At 46.4% G+C, this 21563-nt stretch overlaps 1 gene segment (V, D, J or C); it reads left to right on the top strand.

Annotated features, from left to right (window-relative positions):
• Positions 1-21201, top strand: part of LOC134479197 (Ig gamma-2A chain C region-like) — a 398327-nt gene extending 377126 nt beyond the window's left edge. Inside the window, 4 exon segments of the C gene segment in view lie at positions 19558-19848; positions 20188-20220; positions 20334-20654; positions 20771-21201. Of these exon segments, the coding sequence occupies positions 19620-19848; positions 20188-20220; positions 20334-20654; positions 20771-21093 (906 nt within the window).
• Positions 21202-21563: the final 362 nt, after the last annotated feature.

Here is a 21563-nt window from a genome sequence, read left to right as displayed (position 1 = left end):
TGTATGGGCCACATGTGGGGCAGGCTCTGAAAGGGTGTTCCTTCTGTCTCTGTTCTAATCTTTGCCTCTCTATACCCTGCCAAGGGTATTCTTGTTCCCCTTTTAAAGAAGGAGTGAAGCATTCACATTTTGATCATCTGCCTTGAGTTTCATGTGTTCTAGGCATCTAGGATAATTCAAGGATTTGGGCTAATAGCCACTTATCAATGAGTGCATACAATGTGTGTTTTTCTGTGATTGTGTTACCTCAGTCAGGATGATATTTTCCAGATCCATCCATTTACCTATGAATTTCATAAAGGCATTGTTTTTAATAGCTGAGTAATATTCCATTGTGTAGATGTACCACATTTTCTGTATCCATTCCTCTGTTGAAGGGCATCTGGGTTCTTTCCAGCTTCTGGCTATTATAAATAAGGCTGCTATAAACATAGTGGAGCACATGTCTTTTTTATATGTTGGGGCATCTTTTGGGTATATGCCCAAGAGAGGTATAGCTGGATCCTCAGGCAGTTCAATGTCCAATTTTCGGAGGAACCTCCAGACTGGTTTCCAGAATGGTTTTACCAGTCTGCAATCCCACCAACAATGGAGGAGTGTTCCTCTTTCTCCGCATCCTCGTCGACATTTGCTGTCACCTGAGTTTTTGATCTTAGCCATTCTCACTGGTGTGAGGTGAAATCTCAGGGTTGTTTTGATTTGCATTTCCCTTATGACTAAAGATGTTGAACATTTCTTTAGGTGTTTCTCAGCCATTCAGCATTCCTCAGCTGTGAATTCTTTGTTTAGCTCTGAACTCCATTTTTTAGTAGGGTTATTTGTCTCCCTGAAGTCTAACTTCTTGAGTTCTTTGTATATTTTGGATATAAGGCCTCTATCTGTTGTAGCATTGGTAAAGATCTTTTCCCAATCTGTTGGTTGCCATTTTGTCCTAACCACAGTGACCTTTGCCTTACAGAAGCTTTGCAGTTTTATGAGATCCCATTTGTCGATTCTTGATCTTAGAGCATAAGCCATTGGTGTTTTGTTCAGGAAATTTTTTCCAGTGTCATAGGCTCTCTTAATGGTGCCAAACATCAACTTCTTTGCATGAACCCTTCATTCCTCAGCTGTGAACTGTAACTGAGGCCTTCATCAATGGCCTTCCCTGGCCTCTCACAGTACCAAGCCTCAGCTACTCTCCATACTTTCAAAATCAGTACTACCTGGGTGACTCTTACACATTACCAGGTCTAGCTGCAGCATGAGGTACAACCTTGGCTCTCTCTGGAACACAGCTTCTTTGCTCTCAAAAAACACTTCCCAGAAGATTTCACCTCAGTGATGCTGGTCCCTTCTTAATTACCACTAATTTCTTAGCTCCAGCTAATTAGAATCAACTGTCCTAGTAGTCACTTCTCTTCTTGACTCTAAAGCCAGAGCCACATGACTGCTGAGTTCTGCATTTGCTGGGACTGAAACATGATCCTCCCCACCCCCTTATTTGAGTGTATCTGGTTTGATGTGGAGGTCCTTGATCCACTTGGACTTAAGCTTTGTACAGGGTGATAAGCATGTATCAATCTGCATTCTTCTACATGCTGACCTCCAGTTGAACTAGCACCATTTGCTGAAAATGCTCTTTTTTCCATTGGATGGTTTTGGCTCCTTTGTCAAAAATCAAGTGCCCAAAGGTGTGTGGGTTCATATCTGGGTCTTCAATTCTATTCCACTGGTCTGTCTGTCTGTCTCTGTACCAATACCATGCAGTTTTTATCACTATTGCTCTGTAATACTGCTTGAGTTCAGGGATAGTGATTCCCCCTGAAGTCCTTTTATTGTTGAGGATAGTTTTAGCTATCCTGGGATTTTTGTTATTCCAGATGAATTTACAAACTGTTCTGTCTAACTCTCTGAAGAATTGGATTGAGATTTTGATGGGGATTGCATTGAATCTATAGATGGCTTTTGGTAAAATGGCCATTTTTATTAGATTAATCCTGCCAATCCAGGAGCATGGGAGATCTTTCCATCTTCTGAGATCTTCTTCAATTTCTTAATTCAGAGGCTGGAAGTTCTTATCATACAGATCTTTCACTTGCCTGGTTAAAGTCATGCTGAGGTATTTTATATTACTTGGGACTATTATGCAGGGTGTCGTTTCCCTAATTTCTTTCTCAGCTTCTTTCTCTTTTGTGTAGAGGAAGGCTACTGATTTATTTGAGTTAATTTTATACCCAGCCACTTTGCTGAATGTGTTTATGAGGTTTAGTAGGTCTCTGGTGGAACTTTTGGGATCACTTAAATATACTATCATATTATCTGCAAATAGTGATATTTTGACTTCTTCCTTTCCAATCTGTATCTCCTTGATCTCCCTTTGCTGTCTGATTGCTCTGGCTAGAACTTCAAGAACTATATTGAATAAGTAGGGAAAGAATGAGCAGCCTTGTCTAGTCCCTGATTTTAGTGGGATTGCTTCAAGTTTCTCTCCATTTAGTTCAATATGAGCTACTGATTTGCTGTATATGGCTTTTACTATGTTTAGGTATGGGCCTTGAATTCCTATTTTTTCCAGGACTTTTATCATGAAGGGGTGTTGAATTTTGTCAAATGCTTTCTCACCATAATGAAATGATCATGTGGTTTTTATCTTTCAGTTTATTTATATAGTGGATTACGTTGCTGGATATCCATAAATTAAACCATCCCTACATCCCTGGGATGAAGCCGACTTGATCATGAAGGATGATTGTTTTGATGTGCTCTTGGATTCCATTTGCAAGAATTTCATTGAGAATTTTTGCACAGATATTCATAAGGGAAATTGGTCTGAAGTTCTCTTTCTTTGTTGGGCCCTTGTGTGCTTAGGTGTAAGAGTAATTGTGGCTTCATAGAAGGAATTCGGTAGTGCTCCATCTGTTTCAATTTTGTGGAATGGTTTAGATAATATTGGTATGAGGTCTTCTATGAAGGTCTGATAGAATTCTGCACTAAACCCATCTGGATCTGGGCTTTTTTTGGTTTGCAGACCTTTAATGACTGCTTCTATTTCGTTAGGAGTTATGGGGTTGTTTAAATGTTTTATGTGTTTCTGATTTAACTTCGGTACCTGGTATCTGTCTAGGAAATTGTCATTTCCTGCAGATTTTCAAGTTTTGTTGAATATAGGCTTTTGTAGTAAAATCTGATGATTTTTTGAATTTCCTCTGATGCTGTAGTTATGTCTCCCTTTTCATTTCTGATTTTGTTAATTTGGACACACTCTCTGTGTCCTCTGCTTTGTCTGGCTAAGGGTTTATCTATCTTGTGATTTTCTCAAAGAACCAGCTTTTGGTTCTGTTGATTCTTTGTATAGACCTTTTTGTTTCTACTTGGTTGATTTCAGCTCTGAGTTTGATTATTTCCTGCCTTCTACTCCTCCTGGGTATGTTTGCTTCTTTTTGTTCTAGAGCTTTTAGGTGTGCTGTCAAGCTGCTGATATATGCTCTCTCCTGTTTCTTTCTGCAGGCACTCAGAGCTATGAGTTTTCCTCTTAGCACAGCTTTCACTGTGTCCCATAAGTTTGGGTATGTTTTACCTTCATTTTCATTAAATTCTAAGAAGTCTTTAATTTCTTTCTTTATTTCTTCCTTGACCAGGTTATCATTGAGTAGAGCATTGTTCAACTTCCATTTATATGTGGGCATTCTTCCCTTACTGTTATTGAAGACCAGCTTTAGCCCGTGGTGGTCTGATAGGACGCATGGGATTATTTCTATCTTTCTGTATCTGTTGAGGCCTGTTTTATGACCGATTATATGGTCAATTTGGAGAAAGTACAGTGAGGTAGTGAGAAGAAGGTATATCCTTTTGTTTTAGGATAGAATGTTCTATAAATATCTGTTAAATCCACTTTGTTTATGACTTTTAGTCTGTCTACGTCTCTGTTTAACTTCTGTTTCCATGATCTGCCCATTGATGAGGGTGGGGTGTTGAAATCTCCTACTATTATTGTGTGAGGTGCAATGTGTGCTTTGAGCTTTTGTAAGGTTTCTTTTATGTATGGAGGTGCCCTTGTATTTGGAGTATAGCTATTTAGGATTGAGAGTTCATCTTGGTGGATTTTTCCTTTGATGAATATGAAGTGTCCTTCCTTATCTTTTTTGATGACTTTTTGTTGAAAATCGATTTTATTTGATATTAGAATGGCTACTCCAGCTTGCTTCTTCAGACCATTTGCTTGGAAAGTTGTTTTCCAGCCTTTTACTCTGAGGTAGTGTCTGTCTTTGTCTCTGAAGTCTGTTTCCTGTAGGCAGCAAAATGTTGGATCCTCTTTGCATATCCAGTTTGTTAATCTGTGTCTTTTTATTGGGGAATCGAGTCCATTGATGTTGAGAGATATTAAGGTATAGTGATTGTTGCTTCCAGTAATATTCGTATTTCGATGTGAGATTATGTTTGTGTGCTTTTCTTCTCTTTGTTTTGTTGCCAAGACGATTAGTTTCTTGCTTTTTCTCGGGTGTAGCTTGCCTCCTTATGTTGGGCTTTACCATTTATTATCCTTTGTAGTGCTGGATTTGTAGAAAGTTATTGTGTAAATTTGGTTTTGTCATGGAATATCTTGGTTTCTCCATCTGTGTTAATTGAGAGTTTTGCTGGATACAGTAACCTGGGCTGGCATTTGTGTTCTCTTAGTGTCTGTATGACATCTGTCCAGGATCTTCTGGCTTTCATAGTCTCTTGTGAGAAGTCTGGTGTAATTCTGATAGGTCTGCCTTTATATGTTACTTGACCTTTTTTCCTTACTGCTTTTAATATTCTTTCTTTGTTTTTTTGTATTTGATGTTCTGACTATTATGTGATAGCAGGAGTTTCTATTCTGGTCCAATCTATTTGGAGTTCTGTAGGCTTCTTTTATGTTTATGGGCTTCTCTTTCTTTGGATTAGGGAAATTTTCTTCTATAAATTTGTTGAAGATAGTTACTTGTCCTTTAAGTTGGGAGTCTTCACTCTCTTCTATACCTATTATCCTTAGATTTGATATTCTCATTGTGTCCTGGATTTCCTGTATGTTTTGGACCAGTAGCTTTTCCATTTTACATTATCTTTAACAGTTGTGTCAATAATTTCTATGAAATCTTCTGCTCCTGAGATTCTCTCTTCTATCTCTTGTATTCTGTTGGTGATGCTTGTATCTATGGCTCCTTGTCTCTTCCTTTGGTTTTCTATATCCAGGGTTGTCTCCCTTTGTGCTTTCTTTATTGTTTCTATTTCCATTTTTAATTCCTTCACCTGTTTGATTGTGTTTTCCTGTAATTCTTTCAGGGATGTTTTGTGATTCCTCTCTATAGGCTTCTACTTGTTTATGTATGTTTTCCTGTGTTTCTCTAAGGGAGGTCTTTATGTCTTTCTTGAAGTCCTCCATCATCATGATCAAATGTGATTTAAAATCAAGGTCTTGCTTTTCTGGTGTGTTTGGATATTCAGTGTTTGCTTTGGTGGGAGAATTGGACTCTGATGGCCATGTAGTCTTGGTTTCTGTTGCTTGGGTTCCTATGCTTGCCTGTTGCCATCAGGTTGTCTCTTGTTTTACCTTGTTCTGCTATTTCTGACAGTGGCTAGACTGTCCTATAGGCCTGTGTATCAGGAGTGCTGTAGACCTCTTTTCCTCTTTTGTTTCAGCCAGTTTTGAGAAAAAAGTGTTCTGCTTTCATGCGTATAGTCTTTCCTGTCTACTGGCCTTCAGTTGTTCCTGTGGGCGTTTATCCTGAGTCCACCAGGCAAGTCACTTGGAGCAGAAAAGTTGGTCTTACCTCTTTTCTCAGGCCTGAAGTCGCTCCTCAGAGGCTGTGTTTCAGCTCTCTGTGAAGGTAGCAACCAGAAGTGCCTACCCCGCCTTTTCTCAGGTCCCTGTACACAGGGGGTCCAGATGGCACTAGGTGTTTTCCTCTAGAGTCAGAAATGTGGGCAGAGTGTAGTCTCTTCTGGCTTCCCAGGCATGTCTGCCCCTCTGAAGATTTACCTCTCCCTCCCACGGGATTTGGGTGAAGGGAGTTGTTGACCAAGTCCCTTCCGATCAGAGTGGTGTCTGGACCTCAGGGGACCTGCCGCTTGAGTGCCCCTGTCTTCCTGTTCCCAGAGGCCCTATACAGTTTCCTCTTGGGCCAGGGATGTGGGCAAGTTTGGGCAGTACTGGCGGTCTCTCCCACCTGCAGTTTCAAGAGTGCCCACCTCTCTGGGCAGTGAGCTCTCTCTCCCACGGGGTTTGGGAGCAGGGAGCTGTGGGCTGGGATCAGTGAGGTTCAGGCTCCAGTTACAAACCGGAAGTGTCCAGTCCTTTGTTCCCCCTTCTAAGAAGGACTGAAGCATTCACACTTTGGTTGTCCTTCTTGGGCTTCATGTGGTCTGTAGATTCCATCTTGGGAAATTCGAGCTTTTGGGCTAATATCCACTTATCAGTAAGTACATACCATGTGTTGTGTGTGTGTGTGTGTGTGTGTGTGATTGGATTACCTCACTCAGGATGATGTTTTCTAGTTCCATCCATTTGCCTATGAATTTCATGAAGTCTTTGTTTTAATAGCTGTGTAGTATTCCATTGTGAAAATGTACCACATTTTCTGTATCCATTCCTCTGTTGAGGGACATATGGGTTCTTTCTTTCTTTCATTTTTAGCTTCTGGCTATTATAAATAAGGTTGCTATGAACATAGTGGAACATGTGTCTTTGTTATATGTTAGAGCATCTTTTGGATAAATGCCCAGGAGTAGTATAGCTGGGTCCTCAGGCAGTACTATGTCCAGTTTTCTAAGTAACCTCCAGACTGATTTCCAGAGTGGTTGTACCAGCTTGCAATCCCACCATTCTGACTGTATGAGGTGGAATCTCAGGGTTGTTTTGATTTGCATTTCCCCAATGACTAAGGATGTTGAACATTGCTTTAGGTGTTTCTCAGCTATTCAATATTCCTCAGTTGAGAATTCTTTGTTTAGCTCTGTACCCCATTTTTAATAGGGTTATGTGACTCTCTGGAGTCTAACTTCTGGAGTTCTTTGTATATTTTGGATACTAGCCCTCTATCTGATGAAGGATTGGTAAAGATCTTTTCCCAATCTGTTGATTGCCCTTTTGTTGTAATTACGGTGTCCTTTGCCTTACAGAAGCTTTGCAATCGTATGAAGTCCCATTTGTCGATTCTTGATCTTAGAGCATAAGCCATTGGTGTTCTGTTCAGGAAATTTCCCCCATGCCCATGTGTTCAAGGCTTTTCTATTAGAAGCTGTGGCACCGTCTAGTAGAGACAGCCAGGCTCAGCCTCAGCATGAGTCAACAGAGGGAGGCAGGAAAAACATCAAGAGAATTTCTCATCTGTGCCCCTCTCAGTGAAGCAAAGATCAACTCAGACTCGAGACCAACAAGCATCGCACAGCTAGCTCTATAAGCAAGGCAAGCTCAGCCTCAGTCACTGTCCATCAAGTCCTATTTATAGCCTCTAAAACTCATACATCCTCCATGGGTCTTGCCTCAGCATGTGCCTTGCCTCAGTACATGGTTCTGTCTCAGCTGACATCACTCTGCCAATCAGTCTGAGGAAGTGGCAAGAAACTGCAGCACACCACCAGAAATTTTTTGTTGTCTTTTCTCTCTATGGAGTCCAGACAAATGGAGCTCAACTACACAATATAAGGTGGACCAATACATATATGTGGTTAGCAAAGAATCTTAATCACATGTTCTTTCATGTGATTGCTTTAGCAGATCATTCTTTCTCCTGTGTCTGTTTCAGCAAAACATTCCTTCATGACTCTGGCTTACCCTTTCACATCTGTGTTCACTTCAGGAAAACACTCCTTCATGTGCTTGCCCAAGAAAAACACCAATCAACGCAACTGACTTTCCAAAGAACACTTAAAGTTTCCACTTTAGGGCACTCCTTTGGATAGCTTGGAACACTGGGAACATAGGAAATCATAGGAACAGTGTGGGAAACAGTGTGGAGACAAACTAGTAACATTATAGATACAATAGCAACAGCTTGAAGCCCTGTGGGAACAGTGTGAAGACAGCTTGGGGACAGTAAGAACATTGCAGGACAGTAGGGGTCCACTAGGGTGATGGTATTGCCAACCTTGAAAATTGTGACAGCAGCACTGTAGCACATGGTGAACAGGAAGAGGCTGATGGAGATGGTGACGGTCATCCAGAACCTGTCCAGCTCCCCATCCCAGGCCTCAGCATAGGACACATTCAGTTCCAGCTCTGTAGAGAGAATATCTTTTGCATCACCTGTCAATAACAAGACCTATGGACTATAGGAATGGGTAGAATAGATGGTGAGACATCATGTAAGCAGAAGGAATTCTGGGATAGAGCTAGACAGAGCAGAGTTACTGGGGAAAATGTGACAAGACAGACACATAGTGTCTGAGTACAGGCAATCACCAAACAAAAGTCTGGCTACATGGTTAAGGTATTTGTAAACATACATTGAGTCTGAGCTATATTTCTGGGAGCAATAGGGACCAAACTTCAACACAGCTCTGCACAAAGAAGGAGTCAGTGATTGCACAACCAAGGTAGGGCTAGGGTAATTTTCTATGTGGCAGAGTAGGTGTTTGAGGAGACAGGAGAAGTAAGAATGCCTGGACTGAATGAGCAAACATCTTTTTGGAGCCAGGCCTGCTTTCTGCCTGCCCCTCCCCCATCCAGGTCTACAGCCTCAGTTCCAAAGATTACTCAGTCTCTGTCCATGGGTTCAACCAGACATACAGCGTATAATGGTAGTCTCAAGTGTGAAGATCCTTCCTTGCGTGTCTGCCCCCTCAGTGCTAAACCTGACTAGACTTAAATAGAGTCTGTGACCTTTGAGGACAGTGGCTGTACATCCTGACTTACCTTCTGCCTGTCCCCTGATAATCAAGCCCAGAGAGTCAGAGTGATGGCAGAGACTGTGTCTAGTGATAACCGGATTCCAAAAGAGATTTCCAATAGGAAGTAACTGAGCCAGACTGCTCAGTTATGAAGATTCAGTGATGGTAAGGAGAGGAAGGCCAGGCCTGGGGGTTCAGTCATAAACTGAACCATTTGCATGTGTTATGGGAGGGGCATAAAACCCTTAGAAGATGACAATTGTATCTGTCTCAGATATCCAACATGTGGATTTTGAGGAGGGTTCTATGAATGGATCTGATGTTCTACAAGGTGTCCCTAGTGAGGACCCAGGGTGCTAGGTGTGCATGCAGAGTGTGAATGCACATGCTGTGTTTACTGGTTTATGCTCAGCAGATTGGTTCACACAGATCCATCCTGAGCATCCAGGGGAGAATTAGTACTGGTACACTGCTCTTCCCAGGGCTTCATCTATGTCACATGTCACCTTTATAGCAGCAAAACTGGACTCCTAGGTCGCCATCACTAATACCACCATGAATGTGTTCTTGGCTGTCAGGAATATCATAAGTACATCTTTGGACTTTAGGGAAGATCAAGACAGGTAGTATGTTGCCTGTGTCCTGAACTATTCGTGCCCGACCCGACCTGCCCTTGGGGGTTGGAGGTGAGGTGGCGGGGAATCAATGACACAGACTCCAGGAGCAGATGACAAATACTGCAGCAAGCTAGTCTGAATGCTTCTGCAAGCTCCTTTAACACCCTCCACCAGTGTCCCATTGGTCCGAAGAAAGCATCTCTTCTATACGTCAGTTTCCACTTGACTGACATTGTCTGTGTCCACTATACTTGGTTTCTCAGGTAGTCCTGAATTAGGTCCTCCTGCAGGAGATGGCTTTGGGGCTGCAGGGCCCCCAACAGTTATGCATAGACAGCCATGTCCTTCCTCCTACATAGTGCTTTTGGATTTTAGTAGCAGGTGAGGAGACATGAGTCTGGAATTGGGACACACTCCAGTGTAGGGATGCATGGAATCTTCACAATTCTCCTGGGGCATAGTAGCTCATCTGAACACTTAGGACACTTTTTGTGTGTGTACTGGGCCCAGAGCTTCCAGCCTGGCAGACCTAAGCTCCATGTTAGTAGTGTACAAAAGTCATCAAGCTGAGGAAAGAAGAGGGGGCTCAGATTAGATCCCTCCTGGATATTATCCTTGGTGATAAGTCAAGGTCTGAAGTACACCTCTTGTGTCCAAGGTACAAAACATGTCCCATAGGATCTCTACTTGAGCAGGAGGGGCATGAGCAGAGACATCCAGGAGGGTCAGAAGGGAATCCTTGCTTTTCTTAGCTTAGAATTCTTCCCTGGCTTTGAGGATGACCCAGGCATCACTTCCAAGGAACCCTTGTTTTCCCTGACTATTCTCTCATAATTTTTCCTGTCTACCTTGGTTTGCTAGCTGGGTGGACTCCATTGCTGGTGACAGTCTGGCTAGGCCAGTGTAGGGCACTGAGACTTTCACAGATAAGCACTGAAGAAACTAGGAATGTTAAGCACACAGATTTTCTCTTACAAGGGAGAAATTGTATAACTTGTTTTCCTCCTAGAAGGCTGGTGAGTGAGTAGCCTGGTGACCTTTGCACTCTCTAGATGACTGAGACCACACAAGATCCCCACCACCAAGCCCTTTAAGATGTCACATGTGGTCAATCAATAGAGTCCATCTTTATAGAAGAAGTCACTTGTATTTTACAAAGATTTCAAATCCATCCACAAATTCATGCCTTAAGCTTTATTGTACATGTGGGCTTGAGTTAATTATCCCCAGGAAACATTTTTTCCAAATGGTTTTGTACTTACATGTACCCAAACTAAACTGCACAGTGTCAAACCTAGAAGATTAAACCAAACAGACTACCAAGTCACATTAACCTGAACTTCCTTCTTGCTTTACACAGATTGACACTGCTGTCAATGGTGTTCACAGAGACCACCACAGGCCAGGTGCTGGAGGGAATATCCACTGAGCTGTTGTGGGTGTACAGAACAGTCTTTAGGATAAGAGAAAAAGTCATTGGACATGACTCCACAGATCTAGGGCATGGTCATGGTCACTTACCAAGCAACCAAGAGCCAAACGCATCCCCATACACAGGACCAGATATAAGATAAATGGTACCTTGCTGTAAGAGAGAGAGAGAGAGAGAGAGAGAGAGAGAGAGAGAGAGAGCGCATTCACACTGCCAGACAAAGGCACTTGTACACATAGTGTCTCCCAGGGCCCTAGCCTTCTACAAACATATGAAATGGGGTCCAGTAGTGGGTCTGTGAGCATTACATGCACACGTGACTAGTTCCACCTACCTCATCTTCATACTTTTAACCTATGGATCATCAGGCTATGACAGGGCTGTGGCACTGTGAACCCATCTCTACTCCTAGTCCACAGAACACTGCTGGACCAGCGGTCAAGAGAGGCTATCTAAATACCACTCTGATGCCTTTTCCTCCTGACCTTCATGATTACAGAGAGGATCCATGAGCATATTCAGGGACCAACCACAGTCAGATCAGCACAGGGACAACCAACCCCTACCTCAGCTCTGTCTACCCTTGGTTTTTGCTCTTCCATAGATACCTTGTCTCATTGTGACTTATAGGTTCCATATGTGACTATGATATGATAGTTCTTCATCTCAGATCCTCTGAGTATCAACATTCTCACAGACCTAGAGCCTGCCTTTGCTCTGAAAGCTGTATCTTCTCAACTTGGCACTGACACAGACAGCACTCTCCATTCCTGTGTATTGACCCACATCCTACCCTGAGATATTCCTCAAGGAGCCTCCTCCTCAGCCTATGTTCTTCCCCGGCCAGCACAAGCTCCTAAATCTGTGTTCTGGGTCTGAGCCTTGGACCTCATAACGTGGATCTTCTGTTTACTGAGGTTCACCCCCAGCATCCTATTCTACAATTACCCAGCATGGGCACCTCTGGCCAGACATAAAGTCCCACACTGACATTCTACTTCTTGTTCTTCACACAGCAGTCTTTCTAATGAGGCTGTAATAACCTCCTAGCTCCTCACCATTTGCAACAGTCTTCCTTCTCTTCCCATGCATAATGTCACTGTCTGAAGCCCAGAGAAATATCTTATTCTTCCCAGTAGTCCCAGTCCTTCAAGATGGGTGGAACCTCAGTATTGCAGAAGCTGGCCAGTCCCAATCCCCTTCAGAATTTGTTCCTATCCATCCAGTCAGTACTAAGGCCCTGCTGGCCTCCCTCTTCCACACCTGTACTTACACTGCCCCTGAAAAGACCTTAAATGAGTTCCTTCCTCTACTCTGGGGGATCCACTACCCTGTGTATCATGTGCAACAGCACGTTTGTTTCATATCCTCATGAGCCCCTGGGATCAGAACAAGACTCCCTGATTTTGCAACTGTAAATCATGAGATTCCCATGGCAGTGCCAAGTTAGGGACCTTCTGCATCAGGTCCCGTTTTCATTTATCCAAGACCTTCTCCTGAGTCTCAGCAATGCTTGTCCCTGGACAAGATTTCCTGTGCTTGGAAACTCAGGCAGAGCCTCGAGCCTCTGCTATATCCCATTCAGTTTGGATTGCACACTCTCTCACAGCCCTCAGCCTTTCTTCTGTGCCTCCGGCATATCAGGGTTTTCTTGAGGTAGCACTAGCTAGAGACAGGGACAGAGAGGTTTAGCCACCAAAGCTGGACTTAGATCACACATGACAAGAGGCCCAGAGGCTATGAACCCTCTCCAATGAGGTGGTCAGGAAAAGGGGGGCATAATCACTCAGCCTCAGCCAGCTCAGGGACCCAGAAGGCCCAGGTGTGAAGAGAAGGAGCACATCCAGGCTTCCTACCTTGTCCCCTGAGTCTCAAGGGTACTGCCTCACCCAATCGCATACGTCCACATGAACTAATCTCAGTCAGCTTTGGACTCCCCCTCATGTCCAGACATAGAAACCCCCCCAGAATAAAGGGGAACTTCAGGAAATACGTTATGCCACCCACTGTCAATCCTGTTCTTACTCAATCATAGGGTGGAAATAGGGTGGCATTCACATCTCTGGAACAAAGACTGTGACTCTGGGAAAGACAAGAGAAAGCCAGGAACAAATACATCTGCTTTCACAGCTTCCACATGACAAAGGGGTCAGCACTGAATGAAACTGCAGAAGGAGAAGACCTCACAGACTGCCAGCATCTGTAGCCCTTCCAGATCTTTGAGTCATCCTATCACAGGAGATTGAGAAGGAGTTGACGGACCAGCCCAAGCAGAGGAAGCCTGTGTGTTCAACAGTAAATGTGTTTGCCAGCAGCCTGGTGTCAACCGAGCAGACTGTGGCGAGTGCTTGGGAGACAATCACAGGCAGCTAGAGCTGCACAACCCCATAGACAACAAGCCTGAACCACAAGGAGATGATGAAATATATCAAGAAGACTGTGGAATCAGTTTGGCCTGGACTACAGGTTGATAGAACCAAGGCAGCTGAGCCCTGTGGTAAGTGACCCAGGAGGGGAGAGGGAGGGAGCTTCCAGGAGCATGCCTGGGAATGCCTTCAGGCCTCCTGAGAAGCAGAAAGTAGGCACCCTGGGGTTCCAGGAACCATCCCAGCACTCAAGAGTTACTAAGGGAATAGAAGCAAACCTGAGCTGAAAGAAAAGTAGAGGGAAGCCCAAGCAACTCAAAGTATCAGGCAGGACAACTTCCAGTGAGCTAAGAGAACAGGAGTGCTGGAGAAGGCAAAGCAAACCCAGCAGATCAGGAAAACCAGCAAAACACCTACCGGGACTCAGGGCATAGGAGTCTGGATGACTAGAGAAACCCAGAAACTGAGAGAACAGCCTTAACAGCTGTAATGGGCCTAGAGATGTGCAAATGTGGGACCCCAATCTGAACTGCTAGAGGGAGAGGGTAAGTGGGAATTCAAGAGATCTAAGAATGACTGGGGCTGGGTAGAGAGGTGGCCTAGGAAAGGATGGCTGGTCTTCCCCATGAGTCCAATAGCAAGATTGGCAGAATGGGTTATCCTGTGATAGGTGGCAGTATCAAGGACCAAATGAGGAAGCTACAGAGTATTAGTCTGTGTGGGAGCTAAGAGGTGAGGACACAATGCTGACTAGTATATGGGAACCGAGGCTGATAAAAGTGCTGTGATTCAGGGCATTTCTGGAAGCTCCATGATCCAGGTTGCAGTACACAAGTAAACTGGGACAGACAGGAGTTCTGGGAGTTCAATTCAGATACTGGGAACTTAGGAAACCAGACTGAGTACCAGAAGGAAACTGAGGCTGTTGGCAGAGATATGAAAAGGCACTGGAATTCTGGAGACTAGACTTTCCAATCAACTACAGAGAAACTGAAGCAGGTAGGGGTGGTGGATACAGCTGAGCATCACAGGAGACCTGGGGGTTGGGGACAGCTATACTGGGGCTAGCAGTGCAACCACAGAAATCAGAAGACCAAATGGAAAAATGAGGATGACCTTTGGTAGGTAAAAATGCTGGATGCCTAAGTTACCTCCATGAGCTTAGGGAACCTCACAGAGCAGCTACAAAGCTGATGGTGCTAGTGAGACTTCCAGAACCAGATCAGGCAGGTTGGCGTGTGGAAATGGGGTTAATAGAGATCCACGATAGTGACAGGTTCAGGAGGACAAACTAAAAACAACTGAAAGAGTTATGTGTCCTGTCAGAAGCTGATCTGACACCCACAGCAGAGACATCTAAGGTCTCATAGCTCGCATCAGACAGGCTTCAGAGCTAAGGACAGCACAAAAGGAAGGAGGCATCAAGCCATCCTGGGGAGGACAGTGCAGTACCCAGGAGTGTTAACCCAACAGGAGTGGGACTGATGTAGCAGCTAGGACAGATGACAGAGGTCTCATCAGAGTCCCTGCCAAGATGAGCATCCAGGGGAGCTAAGCAGCTGAGAAACTCACCAGCTGAGAATCTCAGTAGAATCAGGGTATATGGGGGTTCCAGAGTGTGAGGGAAAGTCAAGAGTTCAGAACCCAAGACTGAGCACCTGCAAAAGAGCTAAGGCCTGTGAGAGTGTGGGGAACACTTTAAGCAGCTTTAGGGGAGCCAAGACAGGTAGAAGTGTGGGGACCCAAACAGGGAAGTTCCAGGGGAGCTAGGAAAGGTGGAACTGTGGGAATCCAGGCAGAATAGCACCAGGGAAGCCAGGAAAGGTGAAAGTGTGGAGACCCAGGCAGAGCAGCACCTGGGGAGCAAGGAAAGAAGTGTGGGGATCCAGACAGAGCAGGTCCAGAGGAGCCAAAAAGTAGAAGAGTGGAGACACAAGCAGGGCAGCATCTGGGGAACCAGGACAGGTGGAAATAGAGGGATCCAACCAGAGCAGCACCAGAGGAACAAGGAAAGGTTGTACTGTGGAGATCCAGGCAGAGTAGCAGGAGAGGAGCTAAGACAGGTGGAAGTAGGGGACCCAAGCAGGGCAGCAAAAGGGGAGCCAAGACTGGTAGAAGTATGGGGACCAAATGGGGCAGCTGTGGGGGCGTCGGGGAAGCAAGGAAAGGTAGAAGTGCAGGCAGAATAGCACCAGTGGACCAGGAATGTGGGAGTGAGAGGATGAAAGCAGGGCAGCTACAGGTGAGACAGGACAGGTGGAAGTTAAGTAGTTATAGGGGAACAGGGGCAGGTGGGAATGACAAGTACAGCTGACAGGGATACAGGGGATCTGTGGCAAGTGGAAATGAAGGGACACAGGCAGAGAGACTACTGGGAAGCTGAGGCAGGTACGACTGTGGGAACAAGGTCAAAAAAAAAAGCCACAGGAGACCAGAAGGGAAGCTTGCACATGTGGTAGTGGGGGATTCTTAGCTTAGCAGTCACAGGGAAAGTGAGCCAAGTAGGAATGCAGGCATGGGGGGCAGGCACAGCTGAGCAAACACTAAAGAGCTGTAGCTGAAGGGCTATAAGGTACCAAGCTGAGAAGCTGCTGGGAATCTGGAGTAATGGGGTGTGGGGGAGCAGGCTGAGCAGCTACACAGGATCAGGGATAGGTAACTGTGTAAGGAGGCAGGCTGAGCATCTCCATGACAGCTGGAGCTATTATGAATGTGAAGCTCCAGACTGAGCATCTGCAGGGAAACAGAGGCAAGAGGGAGTGTGGGGATCCAGGCTGAGTAGGTCCAGGGAAGCTGTAGTAGGTGGAGGCGGAGGCCCAGGCTGAGGAGTTACATGGGAACTGTGGCAGGAAGAGTGTGGGGAACCAGGCTGAGCAGCTCCATGGGAACTAGTGTAGGTTCAGTGCTAGGAAGATAGGAGTCTGAGAGCACTCGAGGGAGCAGGATGTACTGGGTATGTAGAAACCGAGGCCAAACACACACAAGGGAGCTGAGGTAGGTAGTAAGGGAGGATTCTAGACTTAGCAGTCACAGGAAAACTAAACCAAGTGGGAGTGTGGGATCCTAGCTGAGCTGTATAGACATGGAGGAACTGGGGGAGCTATTAGTAAATATACTAGGCATAAAATTTCAGGGAAACTGAGGCCAGTGGGAGTGTGGGGATCCAGGCTGAGTAGATCCAGGGAAGCTGTAGTAGGTGGAGGTGGAGGCCCAGGCTAAGGAGCTACAGGAGAGATGGGACATTAGGGAGGGCAGGAATCATGGCCAAGCAGATACTCAGTAGCTGAGATACATGTGGGGGACCAGCTTAAGCAGCAGACACAGGGGAGCAGGATCTAGTCAGCTTCTAGGGATCCAGGCTGTGTAGACATGGAGGAACTGGGGGAGCTATAAGTAAATACACTAGGCATAAAATTACAGGGAAACGGAGGCCAGTGGGAACGTGGGCCTCCTACTGAACAAGTAACAGAGAGCCAGAACTGACGGGTTGAAGAGGAACCAGGCTGATGAGCTCCAGGAAATCTGTGGGAACTCAGTCAATGGGAGAACAGGGTGAGCAGCTATAGAGGATCTGGGATAGGCAAAAACGTATGGAGTCAGGCTGAGCAGTTACATGAGAGCTGGAGCCCTAGTTATGTGGAGGTCCAGGCAGAGCTGCTGGAGGGTAGCTGAGGGAAATGGTGCTAGAGAATCAGGCTAGGCAGACACAGGGGAGCAGGTTCTAGTCTACATATGAGTGGGGATCCAGGATGTGTAGAGAAAGGATAGCAAAGGTCATGGAGGATTCCAGGCTTAGGGGTCACTGGGAAACTAAGACTGGTGGAAGTGGGATTGTCCTAAGTGAACAAATTCCACGAAGCTAGAGCCAGTGGGTGTAAAGGTAGCAGGCTGAAGGACTATAGAGTATCTGGGGGTGGATGGGAATGTGGGGAATCGTGCTGAGCCACTACAAGGACAGTGTGGCTAGCAGGCTGTAGGAGACCAAGCTGAGTATCTGAAGGGAAACCAAGGGAAGTGGAAGTGTAGGGTTTTAGAAATGAGCAAGTGCAGGGCACTTGAGGCAGGTATCAGTGTAGGGAACCAGACTGAGCAGTTCACAGGTCACCCAGGGTAGGTAAGAGTTCTGGAACATCAGAGAAGCCTCTGGAAGCCCTAAGTACCTACAGTAGACCTAAGGCAGGTGGGGTGTAGGGAATAAGCTGTGCAGCTCCTGAGGAGGAGGACAGGTTGGAGTAGAGGAGGTTCTGACTAAAGAGTTGAATGGGAGCAAGGCAGGTGGGAATGTGGAGGAACTAGCTAGACAGAAGTCCAGATGAGATTGAGGGCCACATGATGCCATGAGCCGATGAGCTGGCCTTAGAAATCACTCTGCTGGGACCAGGGCCAGGGGTTTGAGGAACAAGGCTGAGGTGAAATTGTAGCATGACAGGGAGGCAATGGCAGAGAGGAAGGAGAAGGCATGCTTAATTCATGGTGGAGTGCAGGGAGGGAAAGAGCCAGGAGGTCTAGGCTGGAGCTGATCCAGCTTTCTGCACTGATGAGAGGGGCGGGACTGAGTTCTTTTGGCTCCAGGAGCCAGGGCAACAAGACAAAGGAGCCTAGCATAGCAAGGACACATCTGGATCTAAGACCAGGAGAAGAGGGCAAGACCGAAAGTTCAGGAGGTCATGGGAGGGAGTGGGAAATCTGCAAGGGACTGTCTTTAAAAAAGAGTAAGTGCCCAGTGGAGGGAGTGCCCAAGTCCAGTGTTGACAGATATCAGGGGTGGGCAAAGGCTGTATGTGCAGTAGGCAGGCCCAAGTCCCCAGGAAGGAAAGAAGAAGTGCATAGGAAAACGGGTCAGGTCTAGCAGGAGCCAACTGATGTGTTCAGGACTGAGAGGCAGAGCCCAAGACACAGGAATCGCTGAGCTCATGCAGGTACCAAGAATAACTGAGGGCTAAGAGAAAAACGATCTAGGGAATAGGGGGGCATGAGGAAGGACTGTTGGCTGAGAAGGGAAAGGGACAGGGAGAATCCTAAGGGTTGATAGAGCCAAGGAAATACACAGGATTTGGGTTGTTAGTCAGGAGTTCTGTCTGTGATCCAGAAAGATGGTGGAAACAGGGCAGGAAGATCAAATCTGTCCCATCTATATAAGGACAGACAGACAACCTACAAAAGGAAGGAGGTGTGAAGATCAGGGGCTGAGCAGAATCTGTCAGAGCTCAGGTGCAGCAGAGACTAGCATGACCCTGGGGATAGAGGGAAGGACCAGAGAGACAGAACGGACAGGGGACTCGAGGTGATGACCTGCTTTATAAAAATGGTTGTACATTACAATTTCAAAAGCACTGTGCTACTGAGAAAGGAAAGGGACTTCCCGAGGTTTGGCAATACAAGCCCCGTGCAAAGGCAGAACCCAGGGCACTGTGAAGACAACACTGCAAGACAGGAGAAGCCAAGGCTGAGTTCACCGAGGTCACATTAGTGAGAATACACTGCGAGGAGAGGGGAGGCACTGAGCACCCAGCGCACACCAGACAGGCCCACGCTGAGTCCCTGGACAGTGGGGATGGGGTGGGGGTGGGGCTGCTGGCGACCTGTAACAACTTGGAGAAAGATCTGAGTAGAACCAAGGTAAAAAGTGTGGGTAAAAACACATGTTCACAGGCCTGGCTGACATGATGCTGGGCACGTATGGAGGCAAAGTCAAGAGGGCAGTGTAAGGGCCAGAAGTGAATCCTGACCCAAGAATAGAGAGTGCTAAACCTACGTAGATCGAAGCCAACTAAAAGGACAAGCTACAAAACGAAGCTAAGGCCAGAGATCTTGGACTGTGAAGAGTTCAGAGAACCTAGGATCAGGAACCATTAGTAACAGGCCAAGGAAGATAGAAGCTGCCTAGGACTTGGCAAGAGCCAACATGGTTGGACTGGAAAAGAAAGGAGGAGACAGAAGACAGGAGAGATGTGCCAACTTGATTTTGGGCTTCACTGTTGTCCATACTGTGTGCAGCCATATGGCCCACGGATAACAGGTTTAGCCGAGGAACACAGATACCCACATTGGACAATGGTGGGGGAACACAGATACCCATACTACAGGGCTCTTTAGGGCATTTCCTGAAAGTGTACTAGGAGTGGGACTGGGCTCAAAGGGATTAGGTGTGATCTGGCCTGGTGAGGCTGACATTGGCAAGCCCAATGGTTGGGTGTTGCCTCCTCCATGTAGACAGCCACAGACTTGGGGAGGGTACAAAATGGAGGACTTGTAGGAGCTTGGGTCCAGACCTGTCAGACAAAATGATCACGCATACTTTTTCTTGTAGCTGAAACAACAGCCCCATCTGTCTATCCACTGGCTCCTGGAACTGCTCTCAAAAGTAACTCCATGGTGACCCTGGGATGCCTGGTCAAGGGCTATTTCCCTGAGCCAGTCACCGTGACCTGGAACTCTGGAGCCCTGTCCAGCGGTGTGCACACCTTCCCAGCTGTCCTGCAGTCTGGACTCTACACTCTCACCAGCTCAGTGACTGTACCCTCCAGCACCTGGTCCAGCCAGGCCGTCACCTGCAACATAGCCCACCCGGCCAGCAGCACCAAGGTGGACAAGAAAATTGGTGAGAGAACAACCAGGGGATGAGGGGCTCACTAGAGGTGAGGATAAGGCATTAGATTGCCTACACAAACCAGGGTGGGCAGACATCACCAGGGAGGGGGCCTCAGCCCAGGAGACCAAAAATTCTCCTTTGTCTCCCTTCTGGAGATTTCTATGTCCTTTACACCCATTTATTAATATTCTGGGTAAGATGCCCTTGCATCATGACATACAGAGGCAGACTAGAGTATCAACCTGCAAAAGGTCATACCCAGAAAGAGCCTGCCATGATCCCACACCAGAACCAACCTGGGGCCTTCTCACCTATAGACCATACTAACACACAGCCTTCTCTCTGCAGTGCCAAGGGAATGCAATCCTTGTGGATGTACAGGTAAGTCACTAGGACTATTACTCCAGCCCCAGATTCAAAAAATATCCTCAGAGGCCCATGTTAGAGGATGACACAGCTATTGACCTATTTCTACCTTTCTTCTTCATCTACAGTCCCAGATATATCATCTGTCTTCATCTTCCCCCCAAAGACCAAAGATGTGCTCACCATCACTCTGACTCCTAAGGTCACGTGTGTTGTGGTAGACATTAGCCAGAATGATCCCGAGGTCCGGTTCAGCTGGTTTATAGATGACGTGGAAGTCCACACAGCTCAGACTCATGCCCCGGAGAAGCAGTCCAACAGCACTTTACGCTCAGTCAGTGAACTCCCCATCGTGCACCGGGACTGGCTCAATGGCAAGACGTTCAAATGCAAAGTCAACAGTGGAGCATTCCCTGCCCCCATCGAGAAAAGCATCTCCAAACCCGAAGGTGGGAGCAGCAGGGTGTGTGGTGTAGAAGCTGCAGTAGGCCATAGACAGAGCTTGACTTAACTAGACTTCTGCCCTCTTACTGACCTCCATGCTGACCACTCTCTGTATCCACAGGCACACCACGAGGTCCACAGGTATACACCATGGCGCCTCCCAAGGAAGAGATGACCCAGAGTCAAGTCAGTATCACCTGCATGGTAAAAGGCTTCTATCCCCCAGACATTTATGTGGAGTGGAAGATGAACGGGCAGCCACAGGAAAACTACAAGAACACTCCACCTACGATGGACACAGATGGGAGTTACTTCCTCTACAGCAAGCTCAATGTAAAGAAAGAAACATGGCAGCAGGGAAACACTTTCACGTGTTCTGTGCTGCATGAGGGCCTGCACAACCACCATACTGAGAAGAGTCTCTCCCACTCTCCTGGTAAATGATCCCAGAGTCCAGTGGCCCCTCTTGGCCTAAAGGATGCCAACACCTACCTCTACCACCTTTCTCTGTGTAAATAAAGCACCCAGCTCTGCCTTGGGACCCTGCAAAAATGTCCTGGTTCTTTCTGAGATACAGAGTCCAGTGAGGTCATGGGCTGAGGGGCATCCAGGGTTTGAGGCCTGAGGTTTGACTAAGGAAAAAGGGTGGTCTACACTGCCAGACGCAGCACTTTTGATTTGCTGGCATGAACAGAATTTACCTCTCACTGAAAAGTGGAGGCTTTATCCCGAGGCAATCCCTCTCACTTTCTCTTCCTCTACCTAATACATCTATAGTGGGCACAGAATATATCACGAAAGTAAGGACGACCCAAACTCCACCTCCCTCAGTCCACCCTTACCCCTCTTCCTGGCCAAGGATCCCACTGAAGGCACTCAATGGACACATGTGGTCACAGGATATCAGACAGACC

Source organism: Rattus norvegicus, chromosome 6 (genome assembly GCF_021556685.1).
Source record: "Rattus norvegicus strain SHRSP/BbbUtx chromosome 6, alternate assembly SHRSP_T2T, whole genome shotgun sequence".
NCBI classification, from domain to species: domain Eukaryota; kingdom Metazoa; phylum Chordata; class Mammalia; order Rodentia; family Muridae; genus Rattus; species Rattus norvegicus.
This window is presented reverse-complemented; position numbering and strand designations above follow the sequence as displayed.